This window comes from Macrobrachium rosenbergii, chromosome 15 (genome assembly GCF_040412425.1).
Source record: "Macrobrachium rosenbergii isolate ZJJX-2024 chromosome 15, ASM4041242v1, whole genome shotgun sequence".
Taxonomy (NCBI): Eukaryota; Metazoa; Arthropoda; class Malacostraca; order Decapoda; family Palaemonidae; genus Macrobrachium; species Macrobrachium rosenbergii.
In genome coordinates, this window is record NC_089755.1 from 33,955,973 (window position 1) to 33,975,120 (window position 19,148).

At 38.6% G+C, this 19,148-nt stretch overlaps 2 protein-coding genes across 3 annotated transcripts in view; both read left to right on the forward strand.

The window, feature by feature from the left end:
- Nucleotides 1–19,148, forward strand: part of LOC136846536 (connectin-like) — a 373,381-nt gene that overhangs the window by 12,107 nt on the left and 342,126 nt on the right. The window lies entirely within an intron of this gene.
- On the forward strand, nucleotides 1,044–15,067 carry LOC136846309 (putative protein FAM47C). Its single transcript, XM_067117112.1, has 8 exons — nucleotides 1,044–1,064; nucleotides 1,686–1,769; nucleotides 11,344–12,019; nucleotides 12,543–12,689; nucleotides 13,210–13,496; nucleotides 13,702–14,109; nucleotides 14,236–14,735; nucleotides 14,869–15,067. Exons 1-8 carry the CDS (start codon nucleotides 1,044–1,046, stop codon nucleotides 15,065–15,067), a joined length of 2,322 nt encoding a protein of 773 aa, XP_066973213.1.

A 19,148-nucleotide genomic window follows, 5' to 3' on the forward strand; every position in this document is an offset into this window, starting at 1 on the left:
TGTGTCAATTTTTAAGCCAAAACCCGAAAATATCGACAAAATCTCTCTCTCTCTCTCTCTCTCTCTCTCTCTCTCTCTCTCTCTCTCTCTCTCTCTCTCTCTCTCTCTCTCATCTGCACGCAAGTGTAATTCACAAACTGTTCAGTTACTATCCTTATTGGCTGTTGCTCTGAGAGACGTCTGCATCGGCTCTCAACAACATTCTTGGGTGTTGTGTCAGATTCTTATCTACAAAGATGCCTTCTTGCTTTGAATACCCTCTGCTTCTAGGATGATAACCGTAACTCCGCCCCCCACCCCCTTCCCACTTACTTGTGTGTGTGTGTGTGTGTGTTTTGTCCCATTGTTGCCAACTTCATCCCAAATGTCAATATTTAGCAAATAACAATAGCCCTTTGGCATCTGGTGCAAATGGCATACAGTATGGTCACAATGGGGCAGGTGACACTGGCAGCGTAAGGGAATGTTATTCCTTCCGGATATGACGTCCTCTATATTTCCTTAGTATTTTTCTTTGTTTTTTTCATTGAAGTTACGTAACATCGTAAAATAGTTTGATTTCAGTTGGTTCGTCTGGGAACGTCCGAATGTATTGGCTGTAGGTATTTTTTTTATCTGTTTGTTTATTTGTTTTTTTTCTCTGGTGAGGTTCTGGTTTAAATTACTTTGATCCAAGAAGGTATTTCAGGCTCGTGACAACCGTAACCTATTGTTGGTTTAGGTGTGGCTTTGTCGCTAAAGTAAACATGTTTTCACGTATCTTTAAGCAAACCTTCGTTTTGAGTTCGTCCAGTAAGAGGTATGTGTCTAAGGCCTGTAATGATTTTGTGTGGGAGACTCAATTCTTTGTTTTATCGCGAATAAAACTTCTTTTATACACACTTGTAGGTAATCTTATATTGCGTGCCTCTTGTTAGAGGTTTGTATGAGGACCTGAGAGCTTAGTTATTTATTCATTCATTCATTTATTTATTAAGGAGTTTATTTGATATTCAGAAGATGGCTGTTTTGTCTCATCAATTCAGAATTTTCCTGGACACAGTATGGTGTCTGTAGACAAAAAGGTATACGTAAAGATAAGGTATTCCTTTGTTCATTTTTATGATAAAGGAATTAATCATGTGACTGTTTTAATCAATGTTTTATTGCATATTTATTATTTGAAAATTTCTCATGTATTGCTGTATTAATGTATCTATTAGATTATTTAGGTTATTATTTAGGTGCTTACAGATGTATTTAACCATTTATAATTACGTTTTGTAGTTTTATATGGAAAAAATATCTCCTAGTATGCATTATGTTGTAATGATTTTATTTATTTTTGCATGTTCACTTATTCTTGTTGTAGTTTGTTACTGAATTAAATTATTCTTTTCATTACACCTATTTTTATTTATTGTGTACTCATTTACGAAGTTATTAATTTGAGCCGACTCAGTATTTATAGTGCCCATTCAAGCCAACCCGGAGCTGATGACAGCACCCTTATTTATCCGCTGTCAGTTGCACACGAGTTTGCCAACAGAACGCATTATGCCACAAGAGACATATTTAGCACTAACATTAGCCATGCAATATATTTGGAATTAACATTAGCCATGCGAGCCAGTTTTGCCTCCTGATGATAACCGACTTGTACTTTGAACCATAAATTCTCTTGTAGTTGAGGCTTCATATTTCAGTCCCGAGAGAACCTGTACGGAGAAGAAGAAGAAGAAGAAGAAGAAGAAGAAGAAGAAGAAGAAGAAGAAGAAGAAGAAGAACTGGTAGGGCTGGATGGGGAGTTCCTTCTGAACCATAAAATCTTTTCTAGTAAAATTTTCATATTTTCTCAGAGAACCGGCAGAGCCAAAACTGAACCATAGATTTTCTTATAACTGAACCTTCATATTTTAGTCCCCACAGAACCGGCATATGTTTTAGAAAAAACAGCTGAGTCTTCAGAGAACCGGAACATGCGGGATTTTGTCGGTTCTGCTCTGTTTTGAATTGAGGGCTTGTATCTTGCATTATCGTTCATTTAGTTAAGTAGAGAGACAAGAAGAATGACTAATCTGGTACAGAGAATGAATAGGAGAGAGAGAGAATACCTCAGACATTAACCAGTGAGAGTAGGAGAAACTGCTGGAACACATAAGAATGAAAAAAGTTCCGGGCTAGATAAGAAAAAAAGGAGACAGAAGCTGGTGGAGATACGGAACTCTAACAAGCAGCTCTCGGGAAATAGTGGAATAAGGGACATTTTGTCTTAGACGTGAAGAAACGATATAAACATTATCCAAACGCTACTGGAAACTACTAACATAAGCTGGAAGAAAAAAGTCATGAATTAAAACATCAAAGAAAAGACGTTTCTCTCAACATAATTCTAGCTGTATTTTTTGTTATCCAAAAAAATAAAAAGAATTAATATTTATGACGCATCAGCAGCTTCTTCCAATGTTTGACAAAAATTAAAGTTATTAACTGTACACATTTCTCCCAATAAAAAAATAAAATAAAAAAACTGCTGGCACTAAAACCATGAAGACAGATTTATAACCGACCATTTATTTTTTCTTCGTGCCCGAGAGGGTTTTTTAATTGGTGATAAAAGACTTTTTATCAGCTTAAAAAACATATGCATGACTAAGTGAGTGGAAATTAGGACCGAAATTCCGTGTATGGCAACTCTCATGGTTAGGTCGGTCGAGCAGGTGAGCAAGATTGACTGGCCATAGATCTGACCTTTTTGGCCATAGATACTCCTCACTGCCACCCACAGGTATCCCTCACCTCTCCTCATAGATATTCCTCACCCTTCCTCTTAGATACTACTCACAGATGTCCTCTACTCATATAAATTCCTCACTTCTACCTACAGGTTCCCCTAACCTCTCCTAAAGATGTTCCTCATCTCCCAACATAGATTCTTCAGTTCTCTCATTCGATATGTAAGGAGTGTCGCCAATTCACATGAAAAGTAAAATAAAATTAAATAACAGAAATAGCCTAGTAGATAAATCTCCTTAGATGTTCCATCTGACCCCGGAATATTTTTTCTCTTCCCCCCTCCGGGGAGGGGTAGTGATTCCTTAAACCTATTCTTAGGTGTTCCTCACTCTACAGTTCTTGCAAAGATAACTGTTTCCCCCTAATGGTTCTCCCTTATCTCCCATTGTAAATAATATTACTCACTTCTACTCTACATGTATTCCCAACTTCTAGAAATTCCTCACTTTTCCTCAAATATTCCTCACTTTTCCTCAAACATCCCTCACTTTTTCTCAAATATCCTCACTTTTCCCATAGATATGCTTCTCTGCCCATAAATTTCCTCTCTTTTCCCCATAACTCGTTTTTTTCCGGTAAGTATTCCTCACTTCTCCCATAGCTCTTCTTCCCCTCCATCATTCTCTCGCCAACACGCCCCCCCTCTTTTTTTTTTTTTTTTTTAACATCCTTACTTCCCTTTACCCATCCGTTAACCCGGTCTCCATTTCCACTTCCGTTTCTTGCTTGCTCATATCGTAAATATTTCGAGACGATTTGGCCAGGGCCCACCACTTGCCGTATGATGTCATTAGATGTAAAGCTGCGTTTGTGCGTATGTGGGTTTGCTTGAAAGCATCGTCGTCAGTGCGTATGCATTAGCGCGCAATTGCGCGTGGGCATAAGTTGCAGTGTTGTCAGTCTTGAGGATTCATGTGAGGATGTGTGCATAATTGCGAGACTGTATGGTTCAGTTCACTCTCTCTCTCTCTCTCTCTCTCTCTCTCTCTCTCGTTTGTATATTCTCTCTTTTTACTCATATGGCACTCTCTCAAAGACAAACACATGTTTGTTTATTATTATATATATTTTTTACTATGTATATATAAATATATAATCAACTTTAGATATTTGTATACACAAACACACACACACACACATATATATATACAGTATATATATATATATATATATATATATATACAGTATATATATATATATATATATATTATATATATATATATTCAGGATTTTATAGATATATATATATATATATAATATATATTATATATATATATATATATATATATATATATACTATATATATATTATACACATACATAAATACTATCTGGACTTTGGGATACGCGCAAGGATGAAAACAGCATTTTGTGACATTTACACCGAAACTTATGAAACTTTGGAGTTTAACTTTTGGTTGCTGATGAAGAGAAATGGACTTGCATTTGGAACGAAGACAATTTCTGCCTCGAGATCTGTTGTCCTGAATTTATTTACACATTGCATCTTCGAGTTTCAGTTGCCTTAGAATAAAATTTTGTTATACAGAGTGAAAATATTCATGAATATTTGAAAGCAATGGAGATTTTGAGACGTTATATAAATACATACATACATACATACATACATACATATATATTACATATATATATACATACATATATATATATATATATATAATGTGTATATGTATATATATAATGTATATATAGGTATATGTACAAATACAAATATGTATATATACACACACACACACACACATATATATATACACATATATATTTATATATATATATATATATATATATATATATATATATATATATATATATATATATATATATATATATATATATATATAGAGAGAAGAGAAGAGAGAGAGAGAGAGAAAGTGGAGGGCTTTAGTATCTAGAGGTACTGGGAGGCATGCAACAGAAAAAGGCGAAGGGCGCAGAGTACGTGAGGCAATTCGACGTGTCACTGTTGAGCTTTCAATGTAGGCGCATAAAGCAGCTAGTGGTGTAGAAGTTTTTTAAACCTGGTTCATCCACTTTCCACTCATTATAGTCTGAATGTGGCAGTGATTATTGCCTTTTGTCTAAAGCCATATCCCGTAAGGCTAAACGCTTAGTGTTAAAATATGTTTGGTAATTAATTTGTATGTGTGTATGTGCACACGTGCGTGTGTCATCATCGTGTTTGTTCCGCACGAATGCGGTTAATTCTTTGTGCGTGATTTTCCAAAATGTATGACCGTGTTTGTTCACTAACTTTACACGTCGACAGGGACTTGTGGTCCATTCAGAGAGCACTTGTGAATAATTGTTGAATAAAGTTCTTGTAACTTTTTGTACAAAGTTATTTCTAGAGGTTCAGAATGGTTTTTGTTTCGTTGAGAAAGATAATTATATCAGTATTATATAATACAGTGTAATTAATATTGTAACATTTTATTTATGAGATGCGAATGGCTGTGATGAGACATTATTATTATTATTATTATTATTATTATTATTATTATTATTATTATTATTATTATTATTATTAGAAATGGCAGCATTATATTGATGGTATCATATAAGGAGTTACTTTCTTCTCAAGTATTTTACGATTTATCAAAAACTGGCAGTCTCAAAAATTAGGGCAATGCATGGTGAAAAAACCTTACGGAAGAACCACTGCTGGTTTACTTAACCATCATGAACTTACGACTGAGATTTTCGAGACGAAAACGTAACCAGAAATCCTATCATTCCTGCGAATACTTGAGATTACCTCTTTCGACACTGGCGAGGAAGAGATTAATCTAGCTTGGAAAAGTCGCCGGGTTTTGCTACGGATCTGTAGATTATCATTGTCAGTCTCTGTAGTGTAAACTGTTAGTTAATGGTAAGAGGAGCACTGATAGTAGTAGTAATAGTAGTGGTAGTGGTCGCTGTAATAGTGCAGCAATGAAAATACAACAGTCATAATAATTATACTGGTGATAATTATTTCCAGTGCTTGAAACACTGTAAAATCTGATAGATCCCGCACATTATCATTAGGTAAACGTAGGTATTAACGTAATGAAAACAATGACAACGATTTAAACTCTGAAGCCCTAATAATCATCTGATTTCATTGTCAATTCTTAACAACAATCATGATAAATATAATTTCGAACGCTTTAGTTACGAAATTATGTTGTACGTCATCCTTTTCCACACGTTAAAACTCTCAAACCCTAACGTGTGGCTTACTATAGTTAGAAGAACAGCCTTCAGGAATAGACTCGTGGATAATCCTATGAGACAATGGCGCTCATTAAATTCTGTATAGAGCTCTGAGGAAGAAGAAGAAGAAGAAGATCTCTTCCCCATTCGTAGGTTCAATAGTCCCTTTTGATAGGAGCTAGTACTGTGTCTTGGATACTTTTTAATGGCCTTTTCTTATTGCCAGTCCTACTGCAATGAAGGTTCTTTATCTCAGACAGTTCTTGATAGTCTTGTCATGCTGCCAGTTCTCTTCATTTGCTTCTAGATTCTGCTGTATCAGCACTTCACTGGGATGTTTTGTCTGATTAGTTTTATTTGTGTTGTAGTCTTATTTCAGATTTGTGAATATTTGCTTAACTGTAATGCAAATATTTATCCTTGACGTTTCCTGTACTGCATTTTTCCTCTCTTCAAAAAAAGTATACCTTAGTTTAACCAGACCACTGAGCTGATTAACAGCTCTCCTAGGGTTGGCTCGAAGGATTAGATTTATTTTACGTGGCTAAGACCAATTGGTTACCTAGCAACGGGACCTACAGATTATTGTGGAATCCGAACCTCATTATACCGAGAAATGAATTTCTATCACCAGAAATAAATTCCTCTAATTCCTCACTGGCCGGCCGAAGACTCGAACTCGGGCCAGCAGAGTACTAGCCGAGAACTCTACTGACTCGTCCAACGAGGAACTTTTTCCTCTCTTCAGTGTTGTCTTCTGCATATTTAGGATTCTGCAGTAACGATTTTCTTACGTTAGAGGTTAGTCTTTGACAGTCTATTTCCTTATGAGTTTGGCCACTTAAAAAAGGCTCGGGTCTGCAAGAAGATGAGAATTAGGCCTAACGGATGTCTCCTATCAAGTGATGACAAGCACTTATTTTCAAAATAAAAACAAGGCAGGAATGAATTATTCAAAATTATCATATCTTATTTTAGTTGGCAATCAGGGCAATTTCTTGCTTAAAGAGTTTAGCAGTGTCACATTTGTGGCTCCTCTGCTGCTATATTTATGTTGATTGCAAAATTAAGTCACTGATGTTCATTAGGGCAACACCATATAAATAAGGACGAGCATGAGTTCATATTTACCATATATCATGGCTGTGTGAAGGAAAGTTTAATGGTCCAAGAGCTAAATGACGGAAGACAATGTGTTCACAGTATAGGCTACCCCATTTACTGCACTGTCTACCCTATCTCCAGTCACATTTATAAGAACTAGAAACTCTAGGCTTTAAGCTTTACCTATGTGAATGAAGAATTTTAGCGTTGTCATGCTGTTTTTTTTAATTAATTGGTCACTTACAGTCCTTCAGCTGATATCAGGAATCTCGCAAACTCTAAATACTGCAGTTGTTGCTCCTGTGTACCGTTGCCACTTGATTATTCTATTTCTGATCGTGCTTCGAGAATTTTTTTTATCTGGTGATCCCCACCACTTGAAAGCATTGTTGAGGGATAGTTGTTTTTCTCGTTCTCCTATTCCGTTTGTGCAGTTCGAAACAGCATAGTAAACGCGACTGAGATCTTTTGAGTTTCTGGGAAACCACAAATTCTGCGGATCTGAGAAGATATTCATGGTCTCCCGGATGCATTAAAGGTGGTATAGTGCTATTAAAGGAATAAAATGATAAAACGTTATAGATTGCAACTGCTATTCAGCATCACTTCGGCGTTCTTGCCTTGCCTTAATGCACGGAATACTTCTTTTTAATCCTCGTTTATTAATTAAGATGGATAAAAATAGCTGATCAAAGACTCCTTATCTTCTCTTCTCCTTCTTTTCTCCTCCTTACTCATCCTGATTTCATTCGATTTTGTTTTAGTAAAAGACAGAAAAAAAGTTAGCGGATATTTTCTCACGTGATATATCTTTTACCCATGATGAAATATTCCTTCACGTATTTTAACTTACAAGATATTCCCCAACTTTTCTTTTCATGGTAAGATACCCTTGGCGTGGAGACTTTCCTATCGGTCCATTATATTCACTCAGATTTATAATGTAGATTAAAATTTGTAGGCAGTGCAAACCTCGCGCCTTACATTAAATCATAAATTTATAGTGCGAAAATGCTGCTGAAGTTTCATTGACTCTGAAATGATGTTTACAGTTTGTTTTCGAATTATTTAGATGAAAAGTTAGTAAAGTAAGGAATTTTTCATTTGGGGCTTATCAAACTATTTTTAATGTTCAAGAATTGTTGCGGAAGTGATTGTTGAAGTTAGAATGACAGAAGTCGATTTCTCTCTCTCTCTCTCTCTCTCTCTCTCTCTCTCTCTCTCTCTCTCTCTCTCTCTCTCTCTCTCACAAAACACACACACACACATGCGCGCACACGCAAATACACACACGTATACATATATATATAGCTATGTGTGTGTGTAAATATTAGTGCTGCCTTCATACTTTGCTGAGTCGTGGATGAAACCCATGTATATAAACTTTCAACATTAAACCCTTGGTACACCTACACAGAACGCTCGTCAGCAATGTCACTCTCCTACGCACACAGCCTCACGCACGCACCTGAGCCATTCACCTTGATCTTGCACGCACTCATACGCTATCTTGATTCTGGAAACTAAGACCCTTCTTTTCTAATACCTTCTTCACTCCATCTAGCCAGCCCATCCTAGCTTTTCTCTCCTCCTTCCTCCTAATACGTCTATATTGTACACACTTTCCACCAACTTGTCATTCTTCATTCTGTAATACATATAAGATGTATAGTAATGTGACGTCATCTAACAACCACGTGAAGTTATGCGGGTGAAATCTTCCAAATTTTTTGCACCACTGAAAGGAGGGAAAGTCAAAGCGTTAATTAGAAATGCAATCATCGCTCTAGAAATGTTACTGGAATTCCAGAGTTTGAATATTCAATTTCTCCATCCAGCTCTTTACGGGAAGCTGAAAGACCGCATAAGCTAATATTCGCGTTCTGTTCTTGCCATTGTGGCTGGGGAGGGAACTGTGAGCACGTGGGATCAGAATTAGTGGTGGCCATCTCTTTCGGATTTGCTGAACATTTCGATTTCGGTGAAGGGCAAGGTGGTAGCACTTTAAGAGACGTCGGATTTGTGTTTAAAAAAATAGTTTTGTGTCAATGAAAATATATCTCTGTCAACATATTTTTTGAAAAAAAAAAAAAAAAAAAAAAATATATATATATATATATATATATATATATATATATATATATATATATATATATATATATATATATATATATATATATATATATGTATATATGTATGTATATGTTATATAATGTATATGTATACATAGTGTATGTATGTATGTATGTATATGTGTATAATGAACGTGCAATTTTTTTGCATAGGAATGTACTTTAAACAAAGATGAGAGAAGGATGCCACAGAAAATGAATAGACGAATGAACAGAGAGAGAGAGAGAGAGAGAATCAGAAAATAGCCAAAGAGAGTAATACCAGCGGAAGACACGCCAAAAAGAGGTACAAACTGACAGTAAAAGATACAAGGACAGTGACTTTCAGGGTTCAAATGGTGCGTTAGAACGAAAGCTCTTAAACAGTAAAAATGGCCATTTAGACCTTTTAACGTCGCCGTATTAGCCTGGGCTAATTGGGGTGGGGGCCTCAAAACTCGTGATGTTGAAGAGCAAAAGGAATGGAAGCTTCCGGTCTTCCCACATTTAAAAGGATATTCTGTGACGAGGTCTTGGGGAGAGTTTTTTTTTTTTTTTAGTGCTCTCATGGGGTTGATTTTAGGTTTCATCTTGAAGGCAAGTATTTTTTTATTCCCTTTTTGATGCAGAAAGTTGATTTGTTTCGATTTCTTATATGGCAAAGGGATGCAGAACCTGTTTTAAGTTGCTTTAGATGCTGAAAAACCTATTTGTTTTGATTTATTCTAAATCAGAACAAATTACTTTTATTAAATTAAAGATAATAAGAGTTATTCCAGTTTGCCCTGTACGATGTCAAGTAATTTTTATCAGGTTCTCTTTGAAAATTTATTTTTTTAAATGTCTCTTTAATGCAGCTGAAGGATTTTTTCAAGTCCACTCGAAAGAAGTCAGTCAGCTTCTTTCAACATCCCAGCAAGACTACATGAATTTATTTCTGAATTTCTTTTAAATGAAGACAAGCGATGTCTTCCATGCTCAAGCGGTGTCCAGGAATTTCAAGATTCCTTTTGATGTCTCCTGAAGTAAACGAAGTTGGGTTCTTTCAAGTTACGTTCATTTGGACATCTGAATTATTTGGTCTGAAATATTTTTTCCTTGCAGGTTCCCAAATTGTTAGGTTGTACAGTTTCCCGAGTTAGAGTAAAGAGAGCTGCTGTTTTTATTGTTGTCAAACTTTCTCAAGTTTACTTCAGGAAAACTTGATGCTTACTATAATAATATAGCCTGTGCTTTCTGTCGAAATGTAAAATATTGCATGTTCTCGTGGCTCAAGTATATATATGGGGAATATCTTGAGTTGATTTTGAGTGAATGTTCTTTAAATACATTATAATAGAAGTCAAGTGTTATCATCGTTTTATTTTTACTAGTGTTATGCCAGATTCATCGCAAAGAAAAAGGGGGGCATAATCCACAAAATTCATCTATGGACCGTTTTACTAGAAATCTGCAATTTCCATAATAAATAAATTTTAAATGGTTAAGGTGTTAAATCCGTGAAAAAAAAATTTGGTGCCATCGCCCAGGCGTGTCTTCCAAGGATCCAATATTGAAACTTTTTTAAATTATTAAATTTGTAAAAATCTTAATATAAATAGTTTGATCACCACCTGGGCAGTTTTGCCTTTATAAACTTTATTTAAGCGAAGACGACTGGTTGTGATTAAAAATGTGTCCTTATGATAGATATGCTCATTATAACTTCTGATCTCTTCAGGTAAATTACTGGAGCGGAATCGATTGGCGGCGGAGCTGTAGAGAACTGATAGAAAGAGGCCTCCCTCTTCTCCCCCCCAGCCCAACACCTAAACAGTTCTCCCTCCTTTCTCACCCCAGGCCCATCTCTCACCCCATAACCCACTTGCGGTCTTGTCTTTCTCCCTGGGTCTTTCCTACCGCCAGGTCTGTTTTAGCACCTGAGGTCCTCAGTTAGGCCTCAGGTCATTTCATTTTTAGGTCTTCTCTCAGCCTCAGGTTCCGCATCAGCCACTCTAAGAACATCTTCCATACCCGTGGTCTTCTCATCCGAGGATTTCTTTTTAACAAACGTCCTCTCGCACTCCAGGTCCCTCTGTCAACCCTCTTGCCTTCCCTCACACAGGTCTCTCTCAACCCTCTTATCTTCTCTCACCCAGGGTCCTCTGTTAACCCTCCTGTCCACTCACCTAAGGTCCTCTGTCAACCCTCTTGTCTTCTCTCACTCCAGGTCCTCTATCAACCCTAGTGTCTTCTCTTACCCCAAGTCCTCTGTTAACCTCCTGTTCTCTCTCACCCTAGGTCCTCTGTCAATACTCGTGTCTCCTCTCACCAGGTTCTCTGTCAACCCTCTTCTTTCTCTCACCCCAAGTCTTCTGTTACCTCCTGTCCTCTCTCACCCCAGGTCCTTTGTCAACCTTCGTGTCTTCTCTCACCCCAGGTCCTCGGTTAACCTCTCTACTCTTCTCTCACCCCAGGTCCTCTGTTATCTCCTGTCCTCTCACCCCAGGTCCTTTGTCAACCTTCGTGTCTTCTCTCACCCCAGGTCCTCTGTAAACCCTCTTCTCTTCTCTCACCCCAAGTCCTCTGTTATCTCCTGGTCTCTCTCACCCCAGGTCCTCTATCAACCTTCGTGTCTTCTTCTCACCCCAGGTCCTCTGTTAACCCTCTTCTCTTCTCTCACCCTGAGTCCTCTGTTATCTCTTGTCCTCTCTCACCCCAGGTCCTCTGTCAACCTTCGTGTCTTCTCTCACCCCAGGTCCTCTGTTAACCCTCTTCTCTTCTCTCACTCCAAGTCCTCTGTTATCTCCTGTCCTCTCTCACCCCAGGTCCTCTGTAAACCTTCGTGTCTTCTCTCACCCGAGGTTCTCTGTTAACCCTCTTCTCTTCTCTCACTCCAAGTCCTCTGTCATCTCTTCTGTCCTCTCTCACCCCAGGTCCTTTGTCAACCTTCGCATCTTCTCTCACCCCAGGTCCTCTGTTAACCCCTCTTCTCTTCTCTCACTCCAAGTCCTCTGTTATCTCCCCTGTCCTCTCTCACCCCAGGTCCTCTGTCAACCTTAGTGTCTTTCTCACCCCAGGATCTCTGTTAACCCTCTTCTCTTTCTCTCACCCCAGGTCCTTGTTATCTCATGTCTCTCTCACCCCCAGGTCCTCTGTTATCTCCTGTCCTCTCTCACCCCAGGTCCTCTGTTAACCTCTTTTCTTCTCTCACCCCAGGTCCTCTGTTATCTTCTGTCCTCTCTCACCCCCAGGTCCTCTGTCAACCTTAGTGTCTTCTCTCACCCCAGGTCCTCTGTTAACTCTCTCTTCTCTCACCCCCAGTTCCTCTGTTATCTCCTGTCCTCTCTCACCCCAGGTCCTCTGTTAACCCTCCTGTCCTCTCACCCAAGGTTCTCTGTCAACCCTCGTGTCTTCTCTCACCCCAAGTCCTCTGTTAACCTCCTGTTCTCTCTCATCCCAGGTCCTCTGTCAACCCTCGTGTCTTCTATCACCCAGGTCCTCTGTCAGTCTTCTTGTCTTCTCTCACCCCAGGTCCTCTGTTAACCTCCTGTCCTCGTACCCAAGGTTCTCTGTCAACCCTCTTCTCTTCTCTCACCCAAGTCCTCTGTCATCTCCTGTCCTCTCTCACCCCAGGTCCTCTGTCAACCTTCGTATCTTCTCTCACCCCAGGTCCTCTGTTAACCCTCTTCTCTTCTCTCACTCCCAAGTCCTCTGTTATCTCCTGTCTCTCTCACCCCAGGTCCTCTGTCAACCTTAGTGTCTTCTCTCCCCCAGGTCCTCTGTTAACCCTCTTTCTTCTCTCACCCCAGGTCCTCTGTTATCTCATGTCCTCTCTCACCCCAGGTCCTCTGTTATCTCCTGTCCTCTATCAAACCAGGTCCTCTGTTAACCCTCTTCTCTTTCTCTCACCCCAGGTCCTCTGTTATCTTCTGTCCTCTCTCACCCCAGGTCCTCTGTCAAACCTTCGTGTCTTCTCTCACCCCAGGTCCTCTGTTAACTCCTCTTCTCTTCTCTCACCCCAGTTCCTCTGTTATCTCCTGTCCTCTCTCACCCCAGGTCCTCTGTTAACCCTCCTGTCCTCTCACCCAAGGTTCTCTGTCAACCCTCGTGTCTTCTCTCACCCAAGTCTCTGTTAACCTCCTCTGTTCTCTCTCATCCCAGGTCCTCTGTCAACCCTCGTGTCTTCTATCACCCAGGTCCTCTGTCAGTCTTCTTGTCTTCTCTCACCCCAGGTCCTCTGTTAACCCTCCTGTCCTCGTACCCAAGGTTCTCTGTCAACCCTCTTCTCTTCTCCCACCCCAGGTCCTCTGTTATCTCCTGTCCTCTCTCACCCCAGGTCCTCTGTCAACCTTCGTGTCTTCTCTCACCCCAGGTCCTCTGTTAACCCTCTTCTCTTCTCTCACCCAAGGTCCTGTGTTATCTCTTGTCCTCTCTCACCCCAGGTCCACTGTCAACCTTCGTGTCTTCTCTCACCCCAGGTCCTCTGTTAACCCTCTTCTCTTCTCTCACCCCAGGTCCTCTTTTATCTCCTGTCCTCTCTCACCCCAGGTCCTCTGTCAACCATGGTGTCTTCTCTCACCCCATGTCCTCTGTTAACCCTCCTGTCCTCTCACCCAAGGTTCTCTGTCAACCCTCGTGTCTTCTCTCACCTCAAGTCCTCTGTTAACCTCCTGTTCTCTCTCATACCAGGTCCTCTGTCAACCCTCTACGCTTCTGTCACCCCAGGTCCTCTGTCAGTCTTCTTGTCTTCTCTCACCCCAGGTCCTCTGTTAACCTTCCTGTCCTCTCTCGCCCCTGGTCCTCTGTCAGCCTTCGTGTCTTCTGTCACACCAGGTCCTCTGTCAGCCTTCGTGTCTTCTCTCACCCCAGGTCCTCTGTTAACCCTCTTCTCTTCTCTCACCCCAAGTCCTCTGTTATCTCCTGTCCTCTCTCACCCCAGGTCCTCTCTGTTATCTCCTGTCCTCTCTCACCCCAGGTCCTCTGTCAACCTTCGTGTCTTCCCCTCACCCCAGGTCCTCTGTTAACCCTTTTCTCTTCTCTCACCCCAGGTCCTCTGTTATCTCCTGTCCTCTCTCACCCCAGGTCCCTCTGTCAACCTTGTGTCTTCTCTCACCCCATGTCCTCTGTTAACCCTCCTGTCCTCTCACCAAGAGTTCTCTGTCAACCCTCGTGTCTTCTCTCACCTCAAGTCCTCTGTTAACCTCCTGTTCTCTCTCATACCAGGTCCTCTGTCAACCCTCTTCTCTTCTATCACCCCAGGTCCTCTGTCAGTCTTCTTGTCTTCTCTCACCCCAGGTCCTCTGTTAACCCTCCTGTCCTCTCTCGCCCCTGGTCATCTGTCAGCCTTCGTGTCTTCTTTCACCCCAGATCCTCTGTCAGCCTTCGTGTCTTCTCTCACCCCAGGTCCTCTGTTAACCCTCTTCTCTTCTCTCACCCCAAGTCCTCTGTTATCTCCTGTCTCTCTCACCCCAGGTCCTGTCAACCTTCGTGTCTTCCCCTCACCCCAGGTCTCTGTTAACCTCTTCTCTTCTCTCACCCCAAGTTCTCTGTTATCTCCTGTCCTCTCTCACCCCAGGTCCTCTGTCAACCCTCTTCTCTTCTTTCACCCCAAGTCCTCTGTTATCTCCTGTCCTTTCTTACCCCAGGTCCTCTGTCAACCCTCGTGTCTTCTCTCATCCCAGGTCCTCTGTCAATCCTTGTGTCTTCTCTCACCCCAAGTCTTCTGCTAACTCTTCTGTCCTCTCTCACCCCGGGTACTCTGTCAACATTCGTGTCTTCTCTCACCTCAGGTCCTTTGTCAACCTTCGTGTCTTCTCTCACCCCAGGTCCTCCGTCAACCCTCTTGACTTCTCTCACCCCAAGTCCTCTGTTAACTTGTAACCTCTCTGACCCCAGCTCCTCTGTTAACCCTCTTTTCCTTTCACCCTGGGTCTTCTTTTAACCCCAAAATCCTCTCTCATCTTCTGAAATCCTCTCTCTCTTTCCCTCCCCAGATCATTCCTCACCTGGTCCTCTAATCTCTCTCCGTGTCCTCACTCTCCCTCCCCCTCTCAACAGCTCTGAAATAATAAGTTCCAAATTTATTCAAGTTTTACAAGTTTATTTCTTCAGCCTTCATTCCTACCCTTCGGGAACCGCCCGCCCCCATCTCTCCATCTCCCAACCCCACCTTCAACCTGCACTCCTACCCATGTCCTAAACCGTATTCTAAATCCATCCCACAAAGAAAAATGAATAGTAACAAATGTGACTTATCTACCTACTCATTCACACACCCTAATAAAAAAAAAAAAGATAAAAGTTTTTAAAAATTTTATTTTGGAAATCTGCGTACGAGAGGAGTCGCAGCACCGTAAAATTGCAAAAAGTTTTGTCAATTTAGTTGCGCTCACCTTTTCACTTTTTTCAAGGTTTATGCAAGGGTTGGCTTTAATATTGACACCCGCACACTCGCGCACATGCATACACACACATTCATACTTATGTGTATACATATGTATATATATGTTTGTAATGTTATATATATACATACATACATATATATATATATATATATATATATATATATATATATATATATATATATATATATATATATATATATATATATATCACAAGTGATTTGTTAATAGGGATGAACCCTAAGTGCTAAAAACATAATGCAACATTAGCTACTTCATGTATTTACCTACATGCTTCGCCATTAGCACGTCAAGCTCCCTACACACACTGCACCACTCACCTCTGTCTTGCACCGACTTATGCTTTCAGAATGTTGAACTGTATCCGTCCAGCACTTTCGAGGTCATCCTCTCTTTCCATCATCTAACACCTCTGTATCATACAATTCTCACCACCTATCGTCTTCTGTCCTTCCCTCATGACTGAACCATCAAACAATGCTTTGAGTCATCCTTTCACCTATTTTATGCTTTTCAGCACTTTTACTGGTCTCCATATTTAACAAGTTTTCATATCTTCTTATGCTAAGTATGCCACTCAGACAATTCATCTATACGGTTATTACCTATTTTCTTTCATTTGCATTCAGCATCCATACTTCACCCTCATAAAGGACAGTGAGCTCAACAGTTCCTTCAGGCATTCCCACTTGGCTTCCATAGGCGCTATAAGTCTTTTTCTAATCTTTCTTGCTTCACCTATTCTGGGCTCACTTTTTTTCACATCTTACCATGAAGTATTTACCATCTGCTTCCGCCGTCCATGATAACACTTATTGCTCCAACTTCTTGATTTCCATAGACCCTTATGACCTTGCCATCGGTCTCATTTACTGTCAACTTTCTTTTCTCCACTTTCAGACTGTTTCACCAGTTTCTGGAATTTCTCTTCTCTAACCTACTTAGCACTGTATCATTTGCAAACATCAGACATTCCACACTCCATTCATGACACATTTCCTGATCCCAGAACTTCGCATCCACATCAAATATCCTTCCTTTAATTTCAGTACTTCACTCAAAAATGCAAATAACGCCTGATGACGTCATTTAAGTTTTAACCCTTACCACTAAACGAACATAGGACAGCCAGCCTGAGGGAGACGACTTAACAGAGCTTGAGCATTTTCTTTAATAAGATCTTTGTCATATATATATATATATATATATATATATATATATATATATATATATATATATATATATATATACGTATTTTGTGTGTATGTGTGTTTGTAAATATACTTAGATCAGTTTAAATAAAAACGAAGAAATGCTCAAAAAGGCGTTGGAAAAAGAAGGAACCGAAATCTAAGCGAAATAGTCACTAACAATCCGACCGTAATTATTCAAAGATCTTTCAGTAATTTCGAAATATCGTCTGGTGCTGACACGTCAGTAGTCACTCCTGCTCAATCTCAATAAATTAAGTCAAACTTGAACAGATGACTAAAAAAGACAAAAATTACTTCGCCGGTGCATTTTTTGACATTGTATTCAGTCGTATTTTCACAGGTTTTCTCTTTTCTATTGTAGTTACGTTCATGGTTTACTTTGTCTCGGTAATTTAAACATGCTTCCTAGAACTGATTTTGAGATTCGAAGCTTGATCTTTCTTAAACAACTTTGGTAGCTTCCTCAGGTATCTCTAAAAATAGACTCCTGCGTCTTTTGATAATTTAGACAAACTGGCGTCACAGTTCGTTGTGATTTTGATTTCGAATTTTCGTCGTGATTTTGAAAGTTAGATTTCACTTGCCATCAAAATTTTTTGCTTTTCGTTTTTTGGCGGGTTTGTTGGAGGAAAAGAAAAAAAATGTAAAAAAATAAAAGATATGAAAATACTTGCGTGTTGTTATCATAAATAAAAAACTTTGTCTTTTCCGCAAGTAGGTTGCATTGAAGCATGAATAAGGTGAAAATCAGGGACAGAAATTATCTTTACAAAACAGGAAAGTAAAAGAAAAATTAAGCTCAGATGAGGGAGAGTTGAAGGGAAATATGAAATTTACGATATGTTACAAACAGAAAAATGAGAGAAAATTTAAATTCAGATGAGGGTCGAAGGGAATATGAAATTTACTTGATTATTTTAAAAACAAAACTAGAGTGATAGGAAATACTACATGCTTTTTATATAAGCTCTGTCATTCAGAGGTTATTCCGAAATCAATATTAGACTCATGGGATATTGTTGATTATTTGAATCGATAGGTTTTCAAGATACAATTTATGGGACTGGCCTTTTCTGTACAAAGCAAGTAAATATACCACGAATCTTGCAAAACATTTGCAGTGTTTCACATCTCTCCCAATAGAGAGAGAGACCCAGCTTACGGGAACACCTAGATTGATTAATTGATTATAGCTACTAAAACTGTCTAGAAATATATATATATATATATATATGTATATATATATATATATATATATAAATATATATATATATATATATATACATATATAAATATATATATATATATATATATATATATACATATATATAAATATATATATATATATATATATATATATATATATATATATATATATATATATATATAAATATATATATATATACATATATATATATATATATATATATATATATATATATATATATATATATATATATATATATAGGCTTTATATATATATATATATATATATATATATATATATATATATATATATATATATATATGTATGTATGTATGTATGTGTGTGTGTTTGTGTGTGTGTACGTGTGCGTGTCTGTTGTCTGTCTGTCTGTCTGTGTTTGCGTATGCGTGCGTATGCACTGACCGCTCGCATTTTTTGCCACTCCTCGAGAAAAAAATGCAAGAAAGTTCATATATTTTTTAGAGTGAATTTGTATCTTCCAAGTGTTTGAAGATAAATTCTCTGCCACCACCATGGAGTTCCGAAGAAACGAAGAGAGAAAGAGGTAAGAAAATAACTGTAGTGTTTTATATTATATATATATATGTATATGTATATATATATATATATATATATATATATATATATATATATATATATATATATGCATATATGTATATGATATATATTATTCCAGAAATACTGGCATCCCTTCGGCATTGATCCCCGGGATCGATCGTGGCCGGAGAAGGAAACGTTTCCTGAAAAAATCCATTGTCTGTTTGTCAAAGCAATAAATTTTTACCTGATAGTTAGTCAGAGAAGAGCATTCGGACTGGCAACCTTATCCCTACACTTACGAACACTAAAGTATGTAAAAGAGAGAGAAAACGAACAGACAATTATTACAGCATGCAGATTAAATTAACATTCATTAGCATAATCAACTCTGCTAGCGGTTGTTACAGCGAAATTAATGTCAGCAATAAGCGATAAAAATTGCAGATTTTGTTAATGGCTTTATATTCGTTATCTTTCGTTTGCTTTTCGCCCTTGCAAGACAGTTATGATAAAGAATAAGACAATGTTATAAAAGTCATTCTCTGTTAGGGGATTTA